Below are 20,913 nucleotides of genomic sequence, written 5' to 3'. Positions count from 1 at the left end.
GAAACAGAGACATCTAATAAAGGTCCAAGACTGGAGGCGCTAACTCAGTTTCCCTCTCCGCAGATGCTGCCTGAACTGCTAAGCATTTTGTTTCTATTCCACTTTCACAGATGGGCTGCAATAAATACTGATCAAATCAATTACTCAATGCCTCCTCTCTCAGAAGACAAGGTAAGAGATCTCGTGTCGCTCACTCTCCCACTCCTGCCCCTCTATCACATTGTTGGAGCAATATTCCAGTGGGTTCCTGATGCATATAAATTAGTTGCCAAGTGCCCATACAATGAGAACTGTCAGCATCCATCAGTAACCTTGGAAAGGCAGGTTCTAAAAATAGAAGATACCAATAAAGCACATAATTATTCTTAATAAATGGAATTTATCAAAAGGGATTGTCCTTGTACGATAAATTATTTTGAAACGGTCCATAGGACAGGTTTCTGCAGTGTATTGCGTCATTTATGATGTAACTGGCAACATAATTTTATCATATTGTTTTTATCGTTATTTTTAGAGAATTTTAATGAACAGAATTTCCTTTTTTGCTTCTTGTTGTGCAGGTGAATCAATTTCTTGGAATTGTTTACAAATCAGAGAGGCTCAGTAAATGTCATTCATTTTATTCAAAGTCCAAGTAACTCTTTATAAAGGCACGCTAAAACATAGACAGTATAAGCAAGCTCTAAATGCTGTTCAAATCATTTAATCAATGACTATTAGTCCCTGTACAAATCCAGGGTTATTGAAACATTCATCAGTAGATGCGTCAAAACTCTCAGCCATTTGCAGATTTACTGTCAACAGTATCTCCTCATAATTAGCCCTTCGCTCATTTAGTAATTACCCAAAAAACATTTTTGTAACTCAATTCCTAAGAGTTTGCTTTGCATACAAGGAAACTGTTTGCCACTGTATCTGTAAATTGCAAGTTACTGAAGCTAGTCATTATAACGCATCATGCCCGACAGTAATATGCTTGTCAGATTCCCCAGGCCAATAACTATTATTTATTAAAGGTCATCCTGCCATTTATGCTGGAGCATTGGTGATGAAGTGAGTATCTTCCTCCGGAACATGGAAAGCAACTGTTCTAAAGTGGAAACATTAGCAAGTAACGATGCTTAGTGGGAAGACAGTGCATCTCAAAATATCCTTGAGCATAAAAAGTGGCTTAGTTTCTACCACACATGATTAAGGATATGAAGGCTGTTGACTCTTCAGTAGCTCCCTGAACCAATCCAGATTTCACAAGCATTCCCGGTCCATTCGTCCCAGCAGTCGCAGATCCCACAGCTGCAGACTCCATTCCCTGCAACAAGATAGAGGTAGGAAAGGTTTAGGGGAATATCTGCAACTTGGTTGGCACGAACGAGTTGGGCCGAAGGGCCTGCCTTCCAAGTTGTTTGGCTCTCTGACTCTATGACTGTTAGATAGCAGCAGTTTTCCAATTACATCTCAGAACAGTCATTTTTATCTTATAGTAACCTTATGACTTGCGGTGTACTGCTGCTGTAAAACAACAAATTTGATGACTAATGTCAGTGATAATAAACCTAATTCTGAGTCTTATTCTGAATACTGGGAATTCAAAATAAAACAAACAGAAGATGTTGTGTCTCCACCACCACTGATGCCCTCTGGTCTGTTGAGCACGGGCAGAATATTGACTCTGTGTACCAGCATATGAATTCATTGCAGCTTCATAGATCTCCACCTGATACTACATTTAGGAGCTTCTTAGTGGGTCTGCACATTATTGAAATCAGGAGAGAAGTATAGGTACTGGTATTGCTTTATTATTGTCTCATGTACCAAGATGCAGCATTGAGTTGGTCTTGCAGGCCATTCATTCAGATCAAATGGTTACACAGTGCATTGAGCTATGATAAGATAAATCAATAACGATGCAGAATAAAATATACAAGTGCAGTGTAGGGGGTAAATGACAAAGTGCAAGATCATGACAAGGTAGATTGTGAGGCCAAGAATACATCATATCATACAAGAGGTCCATTTAAAAGTCTTGTAAGAGTAGGACGGAAGCTGTCCTTGAGCTTGGCCATACGTGCTCCCAGGCTTTTGTATCAGCTGCTCAACTGGAGAAGGGAGAAGAGGGAACGTTCAGGGTGGGTGGGGCTTTTGATTGATTTGCTGCTCCACTGAGGCAGTGAGGAGTTGAGACCGAGTTCATAGGGAGGCTGGTTCCTGTGACGTCCTGAGCTGTGTTCACAACTTTCTGCGGTTCCTTGTGGTGACGTGGAAAGCAGTTGCAGTATCAAGATGTTTTGTATCCAGATGGAATGCAGTAACAGAATGGTGACCTGAATGAACCGGTAAACCCAGGGATCTGACTAGTATTTGTGACGGATACTCACTGTCCAGGGTGAGGGGTGGGGTGTGGCCTTTTGCCAAGCTCAGCTTTCTAACACACCAGCTGAATCTTCCACGGGTCAAAGGGTTGTTTTTGAATAAGTCGAACTTACAACCAATATTCTTTGCTCAGCTTTTTGTCAAAAACAAGTGAACAATAGGGTCCTCTTCGGCCCATTATTTAATCAAGAGAAAACAATGGGGTCTGCTCTGGCTTAAACAATGCGTTTGCCTGGCCTGACAAATGTTACTAAAAGTAGCACATGCACGTGAAATCGCCAAGTAGCAAAAAAACAGTACAAATGTAAGAGAGCAGTCTGAGTCATTACGAACGATCAACAAGTGACAAGAAGAATGACAGAAAGACAGGATGACTAGAACCCATTCCTCTGCCTTCGATTTCTGCAACAGATGATTCATTCATCTGCAACTTGTTCATATGTCTTTTCTGCTTATATGAATTATACCAGTGTTTTGGAAATCCTTTGTGTTTTTGAAATCCCTTGGGGGCCCACTGGTCAAATAGCAGGCTTTGGTAGTTAAACTGACCATGGAGAATAAACAGGGAATTGATCTAGCGTTTGAAGAGTAAATGGCTACAGTATAACCTCCTTTAGTGAGGTTACCCTAGTCATCTATATCGGATAAGGCTTAAGATCTTCATTGAAGTTCAGAACTTTGCAGACAGCAATCCCAATACCATCACATATCCAGACACGAGATCAAATCCCTCCACAGCATTTGTGGAGCTTACACTCAGTGGTAAAAGTCCAGGAGCAGTGATAGTGACTGTGAATCTCCCACATTTTCATACAAACTTTTCTCCCCCTTTGTCAGAATCAGAATCAGGTTTAATATCACTGACATATGTTGTGAAATTTGTTGTTACATGCCTGAAGCACAGTGCAAGAAAAAAAATTACCTTAATGTACAATAAAAATGAATAAGTAAATAGTGTGAAAGAGGAATAGTGAGGTAGAGTTCATGGGTTCAGGGACCATTTAGAAATATGATGGTGGAGGGAAAGAAGCTGTTCCTAAAATGTTGAGTGTGGGTTTTCAGGCTCCTGGGCCTCCTCCCCGATGATACAAACTGCAACCACCTTTACCTGATCTAACCCAAATGTGACATCAAACGCATTGCTGGAGGACTCCGATCTGCCTCCTGAAACCATTTGGAAGTGGAATTGAGGCAATGGCACCCATGGCAATGGGAGAATGAACAAAATTAAGGAACCTGATCAGATCTTCCCACACATTGATTATATAGATATACCGTGGAGAGCATTCTGAAAGGCTGCATCACTGTCTGGTGCAGAGGCTACTACACAGGACCAAAGCAGCTGCCATATAACCATATAACATATAACAATTACAGCACGGAAACAGGCCATCTCGGCCTTTCTAATCTGTGCCGAACGCTTACTCTCACCTAGTCCCACCTACCCGCACTCAGCCCATAACCCTCCATTCCTTTCCTGTCATAAAACCTATCCAATTTTTTTTTTAATGACAATATCGAACCTGCCTCTACCACTTCTACTGGAAGCTCGTTCCACACAGCTACCACTCTCTGAGTAAAGAAGTTCCTCCTCATGTTACCTCTAAACTTTTGCCCCTTAACTCTCAACTCATGTCCTCTTGTTTGAATCTCCCCTACTCGCAATGGAAAAAGCCTATCCACGTCAACTCTATCTATCCCCCTCATAACTTTAAACACCTCTATCAAGTCCTCCCTCAACCTTCTATGCTCCAAAGCATAAAGACCTAACTTGCTCAACCTTTCTCTGTAACTTAGGTGCTGAAACCCAGGTAACATTCTAGTAAATCTTCTCTGCACTCTCTCTATTTTGTTGACATCTTTCCCATAATTCGGTGACCAGAACTGTACACAATACTCCAAATTTGGCCTCACCAATGCCTTGTACAATTTTAACATTACATCATAACTCCTATACTCAATGCTCTGATTTATAAAGGCCAGCATACCAAAAGCTTTCTTCACCACCCTATCCACATGAGATTCCACCTTCAGGGAACTATGAAGGTTACCATTATTCCTAGATCACTCTGTTCTACTGCATTCCTCAATGCCCTACCATTTACCATGTATGTCCTATTTTGATTATTCCTACCAAAGTGTAACTACAGAAAGTCATAAAATTAGTCATCTCCATCTTGGGTACTAACCTCTATAGTACTCAAACATCTTCAAGGAGCAGAAAAGCAACATCCATTATTGAGGACCCCCATCACCCAGGACAAGGTACAATGAGGTAGGAGGTACAGAAGCCTGAAGGCACACACGCAGCAATTCAGGAACATTATTTCTGTTTTTGTACTATTTTTAATCTATTCTATATATGTATATATATATTTTTGTGTGTGTGTGTGTGTGTGTGTGTGTGTGTGTGTGTGTGTGTGTGTGTGTGTGTGTGTGTGTGTGTGTGTGTGTGTGTGTGTGTGTGTGTGTGTGTGTGTGTGTGTGTGTGTGTGTGCGCCATACTCTGCCAGAGCCTCGGCGACCACATTTTTCAAAGTGGTTGTCTTGGAGGAAAGATTCTGTGAGTGGTCCCCCACATCCTTCTGACAGCGCAGTTTTTTTTTATGAGGCCGAATTCAGAGCTCGACACTCAATCCGGCACAGATGGAATGCGTGTCCGGGAGCGGCCCGACTGGATTCAAACTCGGGAACCTTCACCTCAGAGTCCGGTGCTGATGTCACTGTGCCACCAGTCGATTATACATTTATATACTTACTGTACACATATATATACTTACTGTAATTGATTGATTGATTTTTCTTCGTTCTATATTATCATGTATTGCATTGAACTGCTGCTGCTAAAAATTCCACAACACTTGCCGGTGATAACAAACCTGATTCTGATTCTTTAGGAATCTGTTGAGCACTTTTAACCTGAACATATGAAGTAGAAACAGGAACTGGCCATTTGACCCTTTGTGTCTGCTTCACCTTTCACTAAGATCATGGCTGATCTCATCGTCATTGGTAACTGGTTTATTACCCAATCACATGTACCAAGATTCAGTGAAAAACTTTAGTCTGATCATTTCAAAATAAAGGGATATCGAGGTAGTACAAGAAAAAAGCAGTAACTGAATACAAGACATGATGTTCCAGTTACAGAGAAGGTGCAGTGCACATAGATAATAAGATGCAAGAGCCATGACGAGGTAAATTGGAAGATTAAGAATTTATCCTTAATGTACCAAAGGTCTGGCTAGGAGTCTTACAACAGCAGGAAAAAAGCTGTTGAACCTTGGGACATTTTTTCAATCTTTAGTTTCTTCTGCCCAATGAAAAAAAGGTAATGTCTGTGGTGGGAGGGGTCCATAATTATGTAGGCTGCTTTCCCAAGGCAGAAGGAGAGGAGGCTGGTTTACGTGATGTGCTGAACTGTGCCCACCACTCTGAAGAAAATCTGTGGCCTGGGGCAGATAATGCATCAGATAGGATAAATCTATTATTTTTTCTCTATGATAAATCTATAAATGTTTGTGAGTGTCACTGGGGACATGCCAAATATCTTTAGCCTATTGAGGAATTTCTTGTGTGATTTCTTAGCCATTGCACTTACATGCTGAGACCAGGGCAAGCTATTGATGATGTTCACATCCAGGAACTTGAAGTTCTCAACCATCTGCACCTCAGCACTATTGATATAGACACGGCCTTCCTGAAGTCGATGACCAGCTGTTTTGTTTTTCTGACACTGAGGCAAACGTTGTTGTCTTGACACCATGTCACTGGGCTCTCCATTTCATTCCTATGTCACTGCCCACTCCTGTTAACATTTCACCACCTCCTTGCACCCCCACCCCCCCCCAACCCAGTTTATCAACAATCTACCAACCTCAGCCTTTAAAATATTCCAAAACTTTTCCACCACTCTTTGAGGGAGTGAGTTGTAAAATTTCACAACTCTCCAAAAGGGAATGTTTTTTCCCCTTATTTCTTTAAACACTGATTGCAAAAGGAAACCTTGTCTCCACATCCTCCCATTCAATGTTTCAACCCTTCTCACTCCCCTAAACTCCACCAGATACAACCCTCTCTGCCTTCTCCAACATTTCATTATTAGACAATCAACTTATTCCATGTATTAATCTTGTAAATCTCCCCTTAGCTGTGTCCAATGCATTAATGTCCCTCCTTAATTAAGCAGAGCAACACTATACACAGTACACCAGTAGTCTCACCAATGCCCTCTATAATTGAAGCATCACCCAGCTACTTTTGTATTCAATTCCCCTTGCTATGAACAATATAATTCTCCTCGTTTCCTAATTACTTGCTGTCCCTCTACACTAACCCTCTTCAGCACAGAGCTCTGCAATTGCTCACTGCTTTGATAAAATGCTTTTTGCTCTGCTTGAATAATCAATATATTCCTGACAAGCAAAGAAATGGAAGGTTACCAGAGGTAGACGGAATATAGGGTTGAGGCGATAATCCTCTTAGCTATGACTTTGCACTATCCTCCATTTGGAAAATCTTTGCCCACTCACAAATTCCCTCTACCCCTTTTAACCTCTTTATGTCCTCTTTTCCACTAATCTCTGTGTCATTCAGCAGATTTAGCAGGCGTAACTCTAGTGACTTCATCCGTGTCACTTATATAAACCACGTAAAGCTGAGGCTCGTGCTTCATGCCTTACACCTTGCCAATCAGAAAAAGACCCACTGGGTTCCTCCAGTAATTTTCAGTATCCCATTCCAGTTTCTTGTATGTACACTCATTCTCTGTTCCCTGCTGGACACACTACCTTCCATCCACATTACCATGTTACCTCCTACCTCAGGAGTGTAATGGTTAGCACAATGCTTTATAGTACCCCAACCCAGGTTCAAATCCCGTCGCTGCCTGTAAGGAGTTTGTATGCTTTCTTCGTGACTGCACTGGTTCACTCCCGCAGTCCAAAAACGTACCAGTTAGTAAGTTAAATGGTCATTATAAATTGTCCCATGATTAGACTAGGGGCTAGGGTTGCTAGGCGGCACAGCTCGAAAGGCCAGAAGGGTCTACTCTACACCATATCTCAATTAAAAAAGTTAAATCCCTCCTCCACAATGGCAGGGCAGCATGGTAACACAGTGATTAGATAATGCTTTAGAGCACCATTCCCGCTGCTGTCCTGCAAGGAGTTTGTATGTCCTCCCCATGACTGTGTGGGTTTCCTCCAGGTGCTCTAGTTTCCTCCCAAAGTCCAAAAACGTACACACTAGGGTTAGTAAGTTGTGGGCATGTTATGTTGGTGCCGGAAGCGTGGTGACACTCGCGGGCTGTCCTGTCACATCCTCGGGCTGTGTTGGTCAAGGCATTTCACTTTATGTTTCGGTGTTTTTATGTACACGTGCTAAAAATGTTATCACATCAGCTACCATGTGATAGCTGAACTAAAAGACCTTTGTGCACATTTATATTCACTGCCTGCTGGAAATCACCTTATCAGTTGAAGCTTTCTAATCCAACTTGCACTTTTTTTAATTTAATTTTTTTTTGTTCAGCACAACAAACCTTTCATTTTCCAGTTACATTTACATCTACATTTCTTCCCCTCACAGATATCAGCTATCAGAACACTTCCATCAAAATATAGTCATCACCACAACATCCTATACAAAAGCCCTTATTAATATAGCAGACATACTGCAGAAAAGGTTGCCATGTTTTATGAAAACTATTTGTTTTTGAGTGTACCATACATGTTTAAAAAGTCCAAAGGAATGTATTCCATGATTAATTTATGCCAACCAAAAAGTCCAGGGGCCTTATTGGATAGCCAACAGTGTAAAATGTTCTTCCTCGCACAAAAAGTCAGGATGTTAAAAAGTTTTTTCTGATGTGCATTAATAATACGACTGCTGGGTAAGCCTAAGAGAAAAGACACTGGGTCCAGTTCAAGCTCCATCTTCAGAATCTTTTCCATTTCACCCAAAATATCACTCCAGTATGCCTGAAGTTTGGGACAAGTCCAAAAACAGTGGGTGAAAGTTCCAGTATTTGCTTTACATTTAGAACACATTGGAGAAACTCCCGTCTTAAATTTCGGGATATGATCTGGAGTCAGATGGACTCCATGCAGAATTTTCAGTTGCAATGCTTTAGTTCTATTACAAACTGAAATCTTCTTTTCATTATCACAGATGTCTTCCCATGTTTAAGCTGTAACTTCTACTCCCAGCTCTTCCTCCCAGCCAACTTGCACTTTATATTCCTACTGCAACAAACAAAGGTTGACCTCGGTGGGGCAGGCAACATCAGTGGAGGGAAACAGGCAGGAAATGTTTCGAGTTGGGACCCTTCATCAGCACTGGAAAGAAAGGTGAGATCATCAGAATAAAGAGGTGGGTGGAGCAAGAGCTAGCGTGTGATTGGTGGATCCAGGTGATAGGCAGATGGAAGAGGGATGAAGAATCAATGTGGATGGTGCCAGAGGGTGGCATCTCATGCTACCTGCTCCCTGCAGATATACTTATTACCATTTCCAAATTTATTCTTACTCCCTCCTTTCTGTCCATTAATCAGTCCTCAGTCCCTGCCAGTATATTACCCCAAGCCAATGTACCGTCATGTGTCATTTAATCAAAGGTCCGATGGATTAATAAACCTTTTGTCTTCACTGCTTTCCACTTGTTGATGTTGCAGTTTCAACTGCAAAACATTTTAATGAATTTGCCAAACTTTTCACATTCACAAATCCCCATTGACATCACAGGGGAGCTCTCTTGGGCCACCAACACCTCCTTGATAGTAGGGAAGGCTCAGAGGCACCTATGGTACCTTAGAAGTTTAGAGAGAGAAAATCTGCCTCTAAAGCTCCTGGTAAACTTTTACTAATATGTAATTGAGAGCATTCTGACCTACTGCAACAAGATCGACCAGGAAGTACTCCAACGAGTCTTCAAGGCTGCACAGTACATCATTGGGACATAACTACCAGATGTGGAAACCATCTACAACTCATAACGTCTATGACAGGTTCGCAAAATCATGATGGACTCATCCCTCCCCAGTAATCACCTGTTCAATCTTTAACTATTTAGCAAGAGATACAGAAACATTCCTGCACGAAGATCAGAATGAAAAGCTACTTTCTCCCCAGGGCGGTCATGCAACTGACCAATGACCCCCACCCACCCATAATCCATAAGCACCTAGTGAAATACATGGGCATAACTCTTGATGCTATTTTATATTTAATGATTGTATTGTTGAGCATGTGCACGTGCAACACTTGAATGGGGCACCCACTGTTTCTTTTAATTTTAGAGCTGTTTGTTTTTAATTCTGTTGTAACATAGATGTCACTCTAAATAACTCAGATGTTATTTTTAAATTTAGTCATTGTGTTTTTTTTTTAGTAATTGAATTGCCAGTCTGCTGTTCTGCACTGAATGAAGTAACACTGCAATCTGGTTGTCCTCAGCAATGACAAAGCTCTAACTAACACTGACTCTGGCAATGCAAAGTACACTGCAGATGCTGTGGTCAAATCAACACGTACAACAAGCTGGAGGAACTCAGCAGGTCGGGCAGCATCCGTGGAAACGAGCAGTCAAGGTTTTGGGCCGAAACGAAGGGTCTCGGCCCGAAACGTTGACTGTTCGTTTCCACGGATGCTGCCCGACCTGCTGAGTTCTGTCAAGCTTCTGTCAACTCTGTCAAGCTCCATTATTAATTCAAAGTGCCCTGTTAGCACTTTCTTGAGTAACCGATTCCAGCATCTAACTGATCTATCATATCCTGTCTTCTTATACACCTGGGTTACATTCACTAATTTCCAGTCTGTGGGAACCAGTGTAGAATCTGTGGAATTTTGTAAGGAGATAGCGTTCATAATTTCAGCAGTCACCCCTTCCCAGAGCTTGGGATGCCGATCAAGGATGAAGGATCAAGGAACAACTTTATTCGCCAGATACATTTACACGTATTAGGACTTTACTGTGGTCTGTTGTCACGATATGCAACAATAAACAACAATGTACAACAATTACAAAGATAAAGAATTATATCTTTATCCTTATAAATAGTTAGAGGTTAAAGAATGGGTATGGAATAAAATGTGCATAAGTACATAAATATTGCAGACATTCCCGGAAGTTTCGGGAGTCTCCCGCATATTGATAGCGGCTCCCTGATGCCCGCAAATTATATACAATATCCCAGAAATCAATTTTTTTGAGAGCGAGCGAACGAGAGGGGGAGAGAGAGCGAGTGACAGACGTAGTGAGAGAGTGACAGAGAGAGCATTCTGATTGGTCTCTCTTTGTGCTAAGTAGACCAATCAGTTTTCTCTGTGGGTGGGCTTTACAGTTGACCTCTCTCTCTCTCTTTCATTGTCCATCAGTTCAGTTTAGTGTCCTGCAGCGCCATGGCAGAGTGTTCCAAAAAAAAGAAAATATAAAACGTACTTCACTAAAGTGTACCCCTGCCTAATAGGGGTCAAAAATAATGACAGTGTTGCTTGCTGCACTGTTTGCAACAGTGACTTTTCTATTGCCCATGGTGGGTTAAATGACTGCAAAAGACATGTTGAGGTGAATTTAACAGATGTGATTCGTTCGTTAGCATAGCTAACATTATTTAAACTAGCTGGCTAGCTCCACCTGGAAGTCCTGGATTATGTCTCAACTAACCTTGAAGGACTGGTGCCAAACTACAAAAGTTTGCCAGTTGATGAGTTCTGGGGGAAGCTGTCCAAAGTAAAGTCTGTGAGCACAGGGCAGTTGAGATTCAAAGAGCTCCACCAGTTGATGAAGCTGATTTTGGCACTGCCAAATTCAAATTGTGATGTAGAAAGGGCATTCAGCATGGTGTGTCACATTAAGACAGAATTCAGAAGTCAGCTCTCTCACAAAACACCTGTGAATCTGATGTCTTGCAAAGTTAACAAATTCATTGACACAGACTGCTATGAGGTGGAGACTTATAGCAAAATGCTCAAATCTGGCAAACAAGCCACATCACAGTAAAAGGAAAGTTTGCAAAAGAAATAGAAAAGCTATTTGCATTAGCATTTAGCTATTAGCATTGAGACTGCCAACAAACTACTCAACAAGGAATATATATATTCCTTGTAATGGGGTTGCAGGAGGTGGGGGTGGTGGTGCTACCTCCCTGAAATGAGTTTTTGCAGGTGGGATGTCTGATATTGACATATATTTACATATAAACAGCATTATAAAAAGTGGTTTAAAGTGTTTACATTGCAGTGCAGTGATTGAGCTAATATATAGAGGGCAGTGGGAGCTAACAGGTTGTCAGGTCCTAGGTATTTATTAGCTTTCAGGCCTAGTAGTTTCTCTAACCTTACTTTCTATCACTTATGCTAATTTCTCGTTTCATTTTCTCATTCATCCTAGACATGCTGTTCTACACTACTTCTGGGAAGGTTTTTTTACCTTCTTTCAGAAAGAGAAGTGTAAAAAATTTCTTTATCTTCATTGCCGTTTCATATTCTCCAAGATGATATCCCCCGGTCTTAGTGCGTTAGGGATGCACACTAACCTTAGTGAGAGCTTTTCTTTTTAGGTATATAGTAAAGCTTTCAACCTGCTTTCACTTTTCTGATGAGCTCGTATTCTTGTACTCTTGCATTCGCCTTCCCTTGTGTTCGACCAGAGCTGGGGAACTTCTGAGAGGACATCTGCCTGACAGTTTGCTGTACTTTTTTACTAGTTAGACGAGAGTGCTTTTTAAGCTCTTTAGAAGAATGTCACTTCTATAACGATACAGGATGAAAGCAGGCCAGTCAACCCAAAAAGTCCACCCCAACCATACAGCATGCATTAATACCAAAGCTGCACAAGTCCCATTTTATTGTCCCACACCTTCATCAAGACCTGTCACATATACCTTAAGATCCTGACCTGGGCCATACCTTCCAAATATCCAGACCTGTCTCTCGGTTTTTTTGCACTACCTTACTTTCCCTTTTCTATTTTCTACTTATGATTTATAATTTAAATTTTTATTATATTTACTATCGATTTGTACTCCAGGGAGCATGAAGCGCAGAATCAAATATCGTTGTGATGATTGTACGCTCTGGTATCAATTGTTTGGTGACAATAAAGCAATAAAGAATAAAGAAGTCAATCTGCAGCCAGTCAACTTACTGACCTTCACATCTTTAAGATGTGGGAGGAAACCGGAGCACAGTCACGAGGAGAGGGTCCACACAGACAGTGTCCAGGGTCGGGCCTGGACCCAGGTTACCGGAGCTCTGCACACGGTCCCTCCCAGTACACAGCAGCGTTACGCCATGAGGTACTGCAGCTATGTCACAGTGATTTGGAAGTCTTTCCATGTACCAAGTACCACTGAAAATAATTGCAGCTGCATCGCTAGGCATTCCAGTGATGTTTGAGATGAACCACATTGCCTCCCTGGGAAAGTTGCATTGTAATTGAAATCATTAAAACACTCACCATTTGAATTCCTGCCACCTTTTTGGTTCTGATGAATATTTAATTTGACACCATTAAACAGTTAACTAAATTTTCAATGTTCCAGTCGAAATGTCACATAAGGCCACCTCCTACAAAATTTTACAATAAATTTATGGCAAATTGCAGTACACCATTAAAGCACTTCTATGATGGAATATTCTATAACAATGCAATTTCCTATTCTCAATTTTCATGAGTAATTTACTTCTCTTCATCTCTCGTGACTTTCAAAGGTCTCACTACCTCCCACACAGTCTCCTAAAGGTTTAACTGCAGTTGCTCTGCAGGGAAGTCAGGTAGATGGACCTGTAAGCATAGAGTGACTGGAGATTACAGCAAGTGGGGCAATGGAAGAAATAGAGGAGAACTCACAAAATAGGTGTAGGCGTCTTTTTTCATTAATTTTAAAGGAATTTCCATCACAATTGAGTTCATGTTCAAGGGAAACTATGAAGACAGTAATCCAAAGTGACACCAACAAAATGCTGGAGGAACTCAGAAGGCTCCTGTCCTCTATGGAAAGGAACAAGCGGACGATGTTTCGGGCTGAGACCCTTTGTCAGGACTGGAAAGGAAGGGGGAAGAATAAAAAAAAGTCAGGGAAAGGAGTATAAACCAGTAGATGATAGATGAATCCAGGTGAGGGGGAAAATAGGAGGCGGGGGAGGGGATGAAGTGAGAAACTGGGAGGTGGTAAGTGGAAAAGATAAAGGGCTGAAGAAGACAGACTCTTATAGGAGAGAAGAGTTGACCAAGGAGGAAAGGGAAGGAAGAGGAGCACTGGAGAAGGTAATAGGCAGGTGAATAAAAGAGGTAAGAGTGGGGGCAGAGCGGGGAATGGAAGAAGAAGAACGGTGAGGAGAAATATTACCAGAGGTTAGAGAAATCGATATTCATGCCATCAGGTTGGAGGCTAGTCTTTTGACTTGCTCCTGATCTCCCTCAACATCTGCCAAACACTTGTTCTCTCTTCAGTCTGAACCCCTTCAATCAAAATTGAAGATACATTTGCACTTTCAGAATTTTAGGCCATGGCAATGGATGCTACACCAGATAAGATCTAACTGAGGAAATGCAGCTTCTAATGTGCGCAGCTGGGTGCGCAGTGCAATATCTCATGCCTCTGACAGTGTAGCCTCCAGCATTCGATCATCAGTTTAGATGTATGTCTCTGGTTAGAGCCTTGGAACTATAACCTTTAGATAACTGCAGCCAGCTCCATCATGGGCACTAGCCTTCCCAGCATTGAAGATATCTTTATAAACGAAGCCTCAGAAAGATGCCATCCATCATTAAGGACCCCCATCACCCATAATGTGCTCCCTTCTTATTACTACCACCAGGGAGGGGGTACAGGAGCTTAAAACACACAGTCAATGTTTTAGGAACAGCATCTTCCCTTCTGCCACCGGATTTGTGAATGGACAATGAAACAATTTTTGCACAAATAATTGTATTTTTTAATATATTTCTTATTGTAATTTAAAGCATTTATATATATATATTGCAATGTACTTCTGTTGCAAAACAATGGATTTCACAACATATGTCAGTGATATCAAACCTGATTCGGGACTCCAGAGTGCTGTCCACTGAAGCACAGCCAGCACAGTAGAAAACAAGAGAACTTGGGCTTCCTGCCCTTGCACTTACTTTGAATGGGGCCACATACAGTACGTGCATATTTCTGACTTGAATCAAGCTGCTTATTTCAGCTCTGTGGAACAGATACATATCTTTCTACATCTTTTAATGTATTATTGCAGTCTTGGAATTAATTCCATTAAAAACTGGGAAAACTTTGCAATTGCTCAATTGTTTAAATGTCTGATATCTGATTTCCTTTTTTTTTAATCTGCCCTCCCCAGAGCCTTGATCCTTGGTGCCCGTTAGACCTGAATAATGCTGCTTTAACATTTTGACCACTGCTGCCAAGTTTGCCTGGGAATTTTGGTTTAAGCATCGGACTGCGACATCAGAGGAAATGTCATCATGGATTACCACACAGCGAGAAGGGAGAACACAGGCCAATTACTCACAACTAGCAAAGTGCCATTCTGTGGTGTTGGTCCATTTGAAAATGTATCAAACTATCCTCTGCTAACTTGCACTGATGACGGACACGAGTGCAATGTTCATTGAAAGCGGCATCACAAGTAGATGGGGTGGTGAAGAACACACACAAAATGCTGAAGGAATTCAGCAAGTCAGGCAGTATCTATGGAGGTGATAAACAGTCGGTTTCAGGCTGAGACCCTTCACTGGGTCTAGATTCCTGATGAAGGATCTTGGCCCAAAGCGTCAACTGTTTATTCCCCTCCATGGATGCTGCCTGACTTGTTGAGTTCCTCAATCATTTTGTGGGCGTTGCTCAAGATTTCCAGCATCTGCAGGATCTCTTAGGTTTAGGGCAATGAAGATGGTGCTTAACACGTTGGCCTTCATCAGTCAGGGCCCTGTGTATAGGAGTTGGGATATTATGTTGCAGTTGTAAAAGTCGGTGGTGAGGCTACACTTGGAGTACTACCTACAGGTTTGGTCACTCTGTTATAGGAAGGACATGGTTAAACTGGAAAGTGTGCAGAGAAGATTTACTATGATGTTGCCTGGACCAGAAGACTTGAGTTACAGGGAAAAGTCTTTCTATGGAACATAGGAAAATGAGGGGCAGCATTATAGAAGTGTTTTAAATTATGAAAGGCATAGATAACAGTCTTTCCCCCAGAGTAGGGAAATCCAAAAGTAGGGGCATGGGTTGAGAGGGAAATGATTGGGAAGGGACTGGGGGGCATCTTTTTCACAGACAGGATGGTGAGTGTACGGGACGAACTGCCAGAAAGAGTGGTTGAGGCAGGTACAATAGTATTATTTAACAAGCACTTGGATGGGTTGACGGAGAGGAGAGTCTGGAGGGATATGGGACAAATGCAAGAAATTGGGACTAGATGGCTGTGCCTTCATATGATGTGGTTGGTCTGAAGGGTCTGTGTTGGTGCTGTAGTGTTCTGTGGCTCTATACTTAATATTTTCCACCATGTTGGAAATGAATCCTCTGGGGTTTCAATACATTGCTTGCTCAATATTCCAGCAACAATCTGACAGGAACTCATTTCTCTCTTTCTCACCCTGTCTCCTCTTACCCACACTGCACCCACTCTCTAGATTGTTATAAGTAACCTATAGTAGGCATGTTGGACAATGGCACCCATATATCTCTCGTCTCTTTGGCCAACGCTCATCCCTCATCCAGAATTTCTGGGAAATGGATTATTGAGCCATATGCTCTCAATGTGGTTTCCCCTACGTTAGTTGGAAGAAGTTCAGATCCCTTCACCAAACACCTTCCCTCCATCTTCCATGACTATCTGGACCTCCTGGTTGCCAGTCATTTTAAATCCCATCCTCACACCAGCTTGTCTATCCTCAGCCTCCTCCACTACCGGGGTGAGGCGAAGTGCACACTGGATAAACAGGACCTCACATTCTCCTGAGGAGTCCACAACCCAATCACACGAATGCTGAATTCTCCATCTTCTGTGAAACTCCTTCTCCTCTGTCTCTTATCTTTCTCTTTCTGATGTGCTCAGTTCCTCTTACACCAAACCTCACCCCATCATCCTGTCTCTCCCCTCCTCCACTCACATCACCCTCAGACCCCCTCCCACTAGGCCCACTTGACCCTCCCCACCTCCCTCTCTTGATTCCTCACTTCACCTTCCTCTCCTATCAGATTCCCCCATCTGCAGCCCTCCAACTATCACTCCCCAGCTTCTTTTGCAATTTCCATTTTCCTCGCCTCCATCTGCCTATCACCCATCCTCACCAGGATCTACCTATCACCCGCCAGCTCTTACTCCACCCCTTCCCCCATGTCTTTATACTGGCTATCTACTCTTCATCTTCGTGAAAAGCTGTCTGTGCCTTTCCTTCCACAGATGCTGGCTGGCTCACTGAGTTCCTCCAGATTCTAGCATCTTTAGTCTCTGCTGACTCCATCAAGCCATATTGCTGCTTATGGAAGCTTACTGTGCACAAATAGACTTTCACATGACCCACATTACACCTCTACATTGGCTGCTAATAACTCTAGAACATCCTACTCTTGTTAGAAGTAATTTAGAAACACAATTCTGTATCCAGACTTTTTCCAAAAAGTTCAATGGTCAGGAACTTACTGCCAACTCTGAACACAAGCTGGTTGCTGCTGTTATATAGAAAAATGACAAACAGTTTGTTGGTTTCCTGGCCATATCCTACATGGTGAGGATGTGACATCATGATGGTGGGTGGATGGATCAGAGAAAGTTCTACAGTCAGCAAAAGCCATGCCCAGCAGCTTTGCCAGCCGTCAAAACTGCCAAAGATTTCACATTTTTCAAACTATTGCTAATATCCAAAAGTTATAAAATTTTAAAAAGTAATCATTGAAAGAAAAACAATTTAAACATTGAATCACTTAAAATAATTTAAAAAGATACTTAAAGAAAGTTGATAGTTCCCTGCATTAAGATGAGAGGGTGCTTTCTTTCAACAACTGCCCTAACACAGTATAAGCCCAGCAGCTGATTCCCCAGTGAGAATGCTGAGAAAATGCGCCATGGTTTCTGTTCTGCTACCAGGATCTTTGAATGCCCAGCTTTTCCAAACAGCTGGGGACTTCTATTTCCATGTGCAAGTTCCACATTTCCGCTCCTTCATGGACGGCCATAAACACTTGACGAGCACACCACTGCTGACATCTCCCAGCAAGCTCCAGCGTTTTACCACAATGCAGTTTCATGCTGATAATCCAGGTGTTGGCAAAGTAGGGATGGGGAGAAAAGTGGCCACTCATTTATTTACTTAGAGATACAGCACGGTAACCATAAGATATAGGAGCAGATTAGGCCATTTGGCTGATCCAGTCCACTCCATCATTTCATCATGGCCGATCCAACTTTCCTCTCAGCCCCAATCTCTGGCCTTCTTCCTATATCCCTTCATGCCCCGAACAATACAAAATCTAGCAAGTTCTCCTCAAATACATACAGTATAAGACTTGGCCTCCGCAGTTGCCTGTGGCAAAGAATTCCACAGATTCACGACTCGCTGACTGAAAAAGTTCCTCCTTGTTTCCGGTCTAAAAGGGAGCCCCTCTATTCGTAGGCTGTGTCCTCTGCGTAATAGGCTCTTCTGGCAAAGCAAGCCCACACCGCCCAATTGCACCCACGTGACCCGTATGACTCTGGAATGTGGGAGGAAGACGGAGCATGCAGAAGGAACCCATGCAGCCATGGGTAGAACGTAAAAGCTCCTCACACACAATGGCAGGAAATGAACCTGAGCCACTGGTGTTATGATAGCGTTACACTACCGCGCCACCCCAAATAAAGGCACAATAGCATAGCTGTAAGGGTAACTTAGTAAAGGCAGAGAATGGAAACAGTCAGCATCAGCGGAGAGAGAGAGAGAGAAAGGCAGAGTTAATGTCTCGGAGCAACAACCTCACTTCAGAATACATTTCCTACAATGTTGATCTCCTAGATTCACCGATTCTCATTTCAGGCGACAATTTTTAGTAGTTTGATATTTCAGAGGCTATCAACCAGTAAGGCAATTTAAAATTGGATTTGCAACCCTTCACTGGAGTCCATTTGCAGCCCTTGGCACTTCCAGTACAAAAATCATTTGCGGCAATGCATTGATTTGATACTTGGTATCTGACAAAATAGTCTGTTCGATTGTTGATAATTGATTGGTAAAGCCTCACATCCAAATGTTATTATTTTCAGAAGAGTGATGCTAAACGTATTCCTGACTTGGAGCCCTTGGCTGTAGCCAAAGGAAACACTGAGACCCAGGAAGATTTAAAACTTTGTGAGTAATGATAGATGGATTAATTTTTCTGTCCGCTGACTTCTAATGTAAGGAGGGAAGGACAAAGCAAGTGCTTCTGCCTCCTGTAAAAACTCATGGCTGGTGAGATCACTTTCCCATAGCCCTCAACTCACCCATCTTTCAATTCTCCCTTGAAAACATTCAATGTCTCCACCTCCATAGGTAGAGAATACCGAAGATTCACCATAGTGTAACAGTGCAATGGCCTTACAGCGATCAGTGACCGAGGTTCAGTTCCCACCACTGTCTGTAAGGAGTTTGTACGTTCTCCCCATGATTGTGTGGGTTTCCTCAGGGTGCTCTCGTTTCCTCCCACAGTCCAAAGACTTACAGTTAGGGTTAGTGAGTTGCAGGCATTCTGCGTTGGTGCCCAGCACAATCCATACTGATTTCATTTGACGCAATTGACACATTTAACTCCATGTTTTGATTACATGTGACAAATAAAGCTAATCTTATAAGAACCTTATCTTACCAGTACTAAAGAACCTGACAATCTCTACCTGACATGGGCACCGACTTATTCTAAAACAATTCCACCTTGTTCAAGATACAATAGACAGTAGGTGCAGGAGTAGGCCATTCAGCCCTTCGAGCCAGCACAGCCATTCAATGTGATCATGGCTGATCATCCACAATCAGTACCCCGTTCCTGCCTTCTCCTCATATCCCTTGACTCCGCTATCTTTAAGAGCTCTATCTAACTCTTTCTTAAAAGCAGCCAGAGAATTGACCTCCACTGCCTTCTGAGGCAGAGCATTCCATAGATCCACAACTCTCTGGGTGAAAAAGTTTTTCGTCAACTCCATTCTAAATGGCCTGCCCCTTATTCTTAAACTGTGGCCTCTAGTTCTGGACTCCCCCATCAGCAGGAACATGTGTCCTGCCTCTAGCGTGTCCAATCCCTTAATAATCTTATATGTTTCAATCAGATCCCCTCTCATCCTTCTAAATTCCAGTGTATACAAACCCAGTCGTTCCAATCTTTCAACAAATGACAGTCCTGCCATCCCAGGAATCAACCTCGTGAACCTACGCTGCACTCCCTTTATAGCAAGAATGTCCTTCCTCAAATTTGGAGACCAAAACTGAACACAATACTCCAGGTGTGGTCTCGCCAGGGCCTTGCAGAAGGGCCTCTTTGCTCCTATACTCAACTCCCTTTGTTATGAAGGCCAACATGCCATTAGCTTTCTTCACTGCCTGCTGTACCTGCATGCTTACTTTCAGTGACTGATGAACAAGGACACCTAGATCTCGTTGTACTTCCCCTTTTCCTAACTTGACACCATTCAGATAGTAATCTGCCTTCCTGTTCTTGCCACCAAAGTGGATAACCTCACATTTATCCACATTAAACTGCATCTGCCATGCACCTGCCCACTCACTCAATCTGTCCAAGTCACCCTCATTCTCCTAACATCCTCCTCATATTTCACATTGCCACCCAGCTTTGTGTCATCTGCAAATTTGCTAATGTTACTTTTAATCCCTTAATCTAAATCATGAATGTATATTGTAAATAGCTGTGGTCCCAGCACCGAGCCTAGCAGTACCCCACTAGTCACTGCCTGCCATTCTGAAAAGGACCCATTAATCCCCACTCTTTGTTTCCTGTCTACCAACCAATTTTCTATCCATGTTAGTACCCTACCCCCGATACCATGTGCTCTAATTTTGCCCACTAATCTCCTATGTGAGACCTTATCAAAGGCTTTCTGAAAGTCCAGGTACACTACATCCACTGGTTCTCCCTTGTCCATTTTCATAGTTACATCCTCAAAAAATTCTAGAAGGTTAGTCAAGCATGATTTCCCCTTCGTAAATCCATGCTGACTCGGACCGATCCTGTTACTGCTATCCAAATGTGCCGCTATTTCATCTTTTATAATTGACTCCAGCATCTTCCCCACCTCTGATGTCAGGCTAACTGGTCTATAGTTCTCTGTTTTCTCTCTCCCTCCTTTCTTAAAAAAGTGGGATAACATTAGCTACCCTCCAATCCTCGGGAACTGATCCTGAATCTACAGAACATTGGAAAATGATCACTAGATGATACTAGAGGATGTTTGTTTAGGGTGAGGGGAGGAAAGTTTAAGGGAGATGTCAAAGAGTAGCGGTCATAAACACAAGAGATTCTGCATATGCTAAAAATCTTCAGCAACCCACACAATTGCTGGCGAGACT

General features: G+C 42.4%; 1 protein-coding gene across 1 annotated transcript in view; it reads right to left on the bottom strand.

Annotated features, from left to right (window-relative positions):
- Positions 1-604: 604 nt before the first annotated feature.
- The window catches only part of itgbl1 (integrin, beta-like 1), a 182,334-nt gene continuing 162,025 nt past the window's right edge, over positions 605-20,913 (bottom strand). Inside the window, exon 11 of the mRNA XM_073028825.1 lies at positions 605-1,309. Coding sequence (XP_072884926.1) covers positions 1,218-1,309 — 92 coding nt within the window. The 3' untranslated portion in view covers positions 605-1,217. The remainder of the gene's footprint in view (positions 1,310-20,913) is intronic.

This window comes from Hemitrygon akajei, chromosome 2, assembly GCF_048418815.1.
Source record: "Hemitrygon akajei chromosome 2, sHemAka1.3, whole genome shotgun sequence".
Classification (NCBI taxonomy): domain Eukaryota; kingdom Metazoa; phylum Chordata; class Chondrichthyes; order Myliobatiformes; family Dasyatidae; genus Hemitrygon; species Hemitrygon akajei.
The sequence above is the reverse complement of the archived record's forward strand: the minus strand, read 5'-3'. Positions and strand labels throughout refer to the sequence as shown.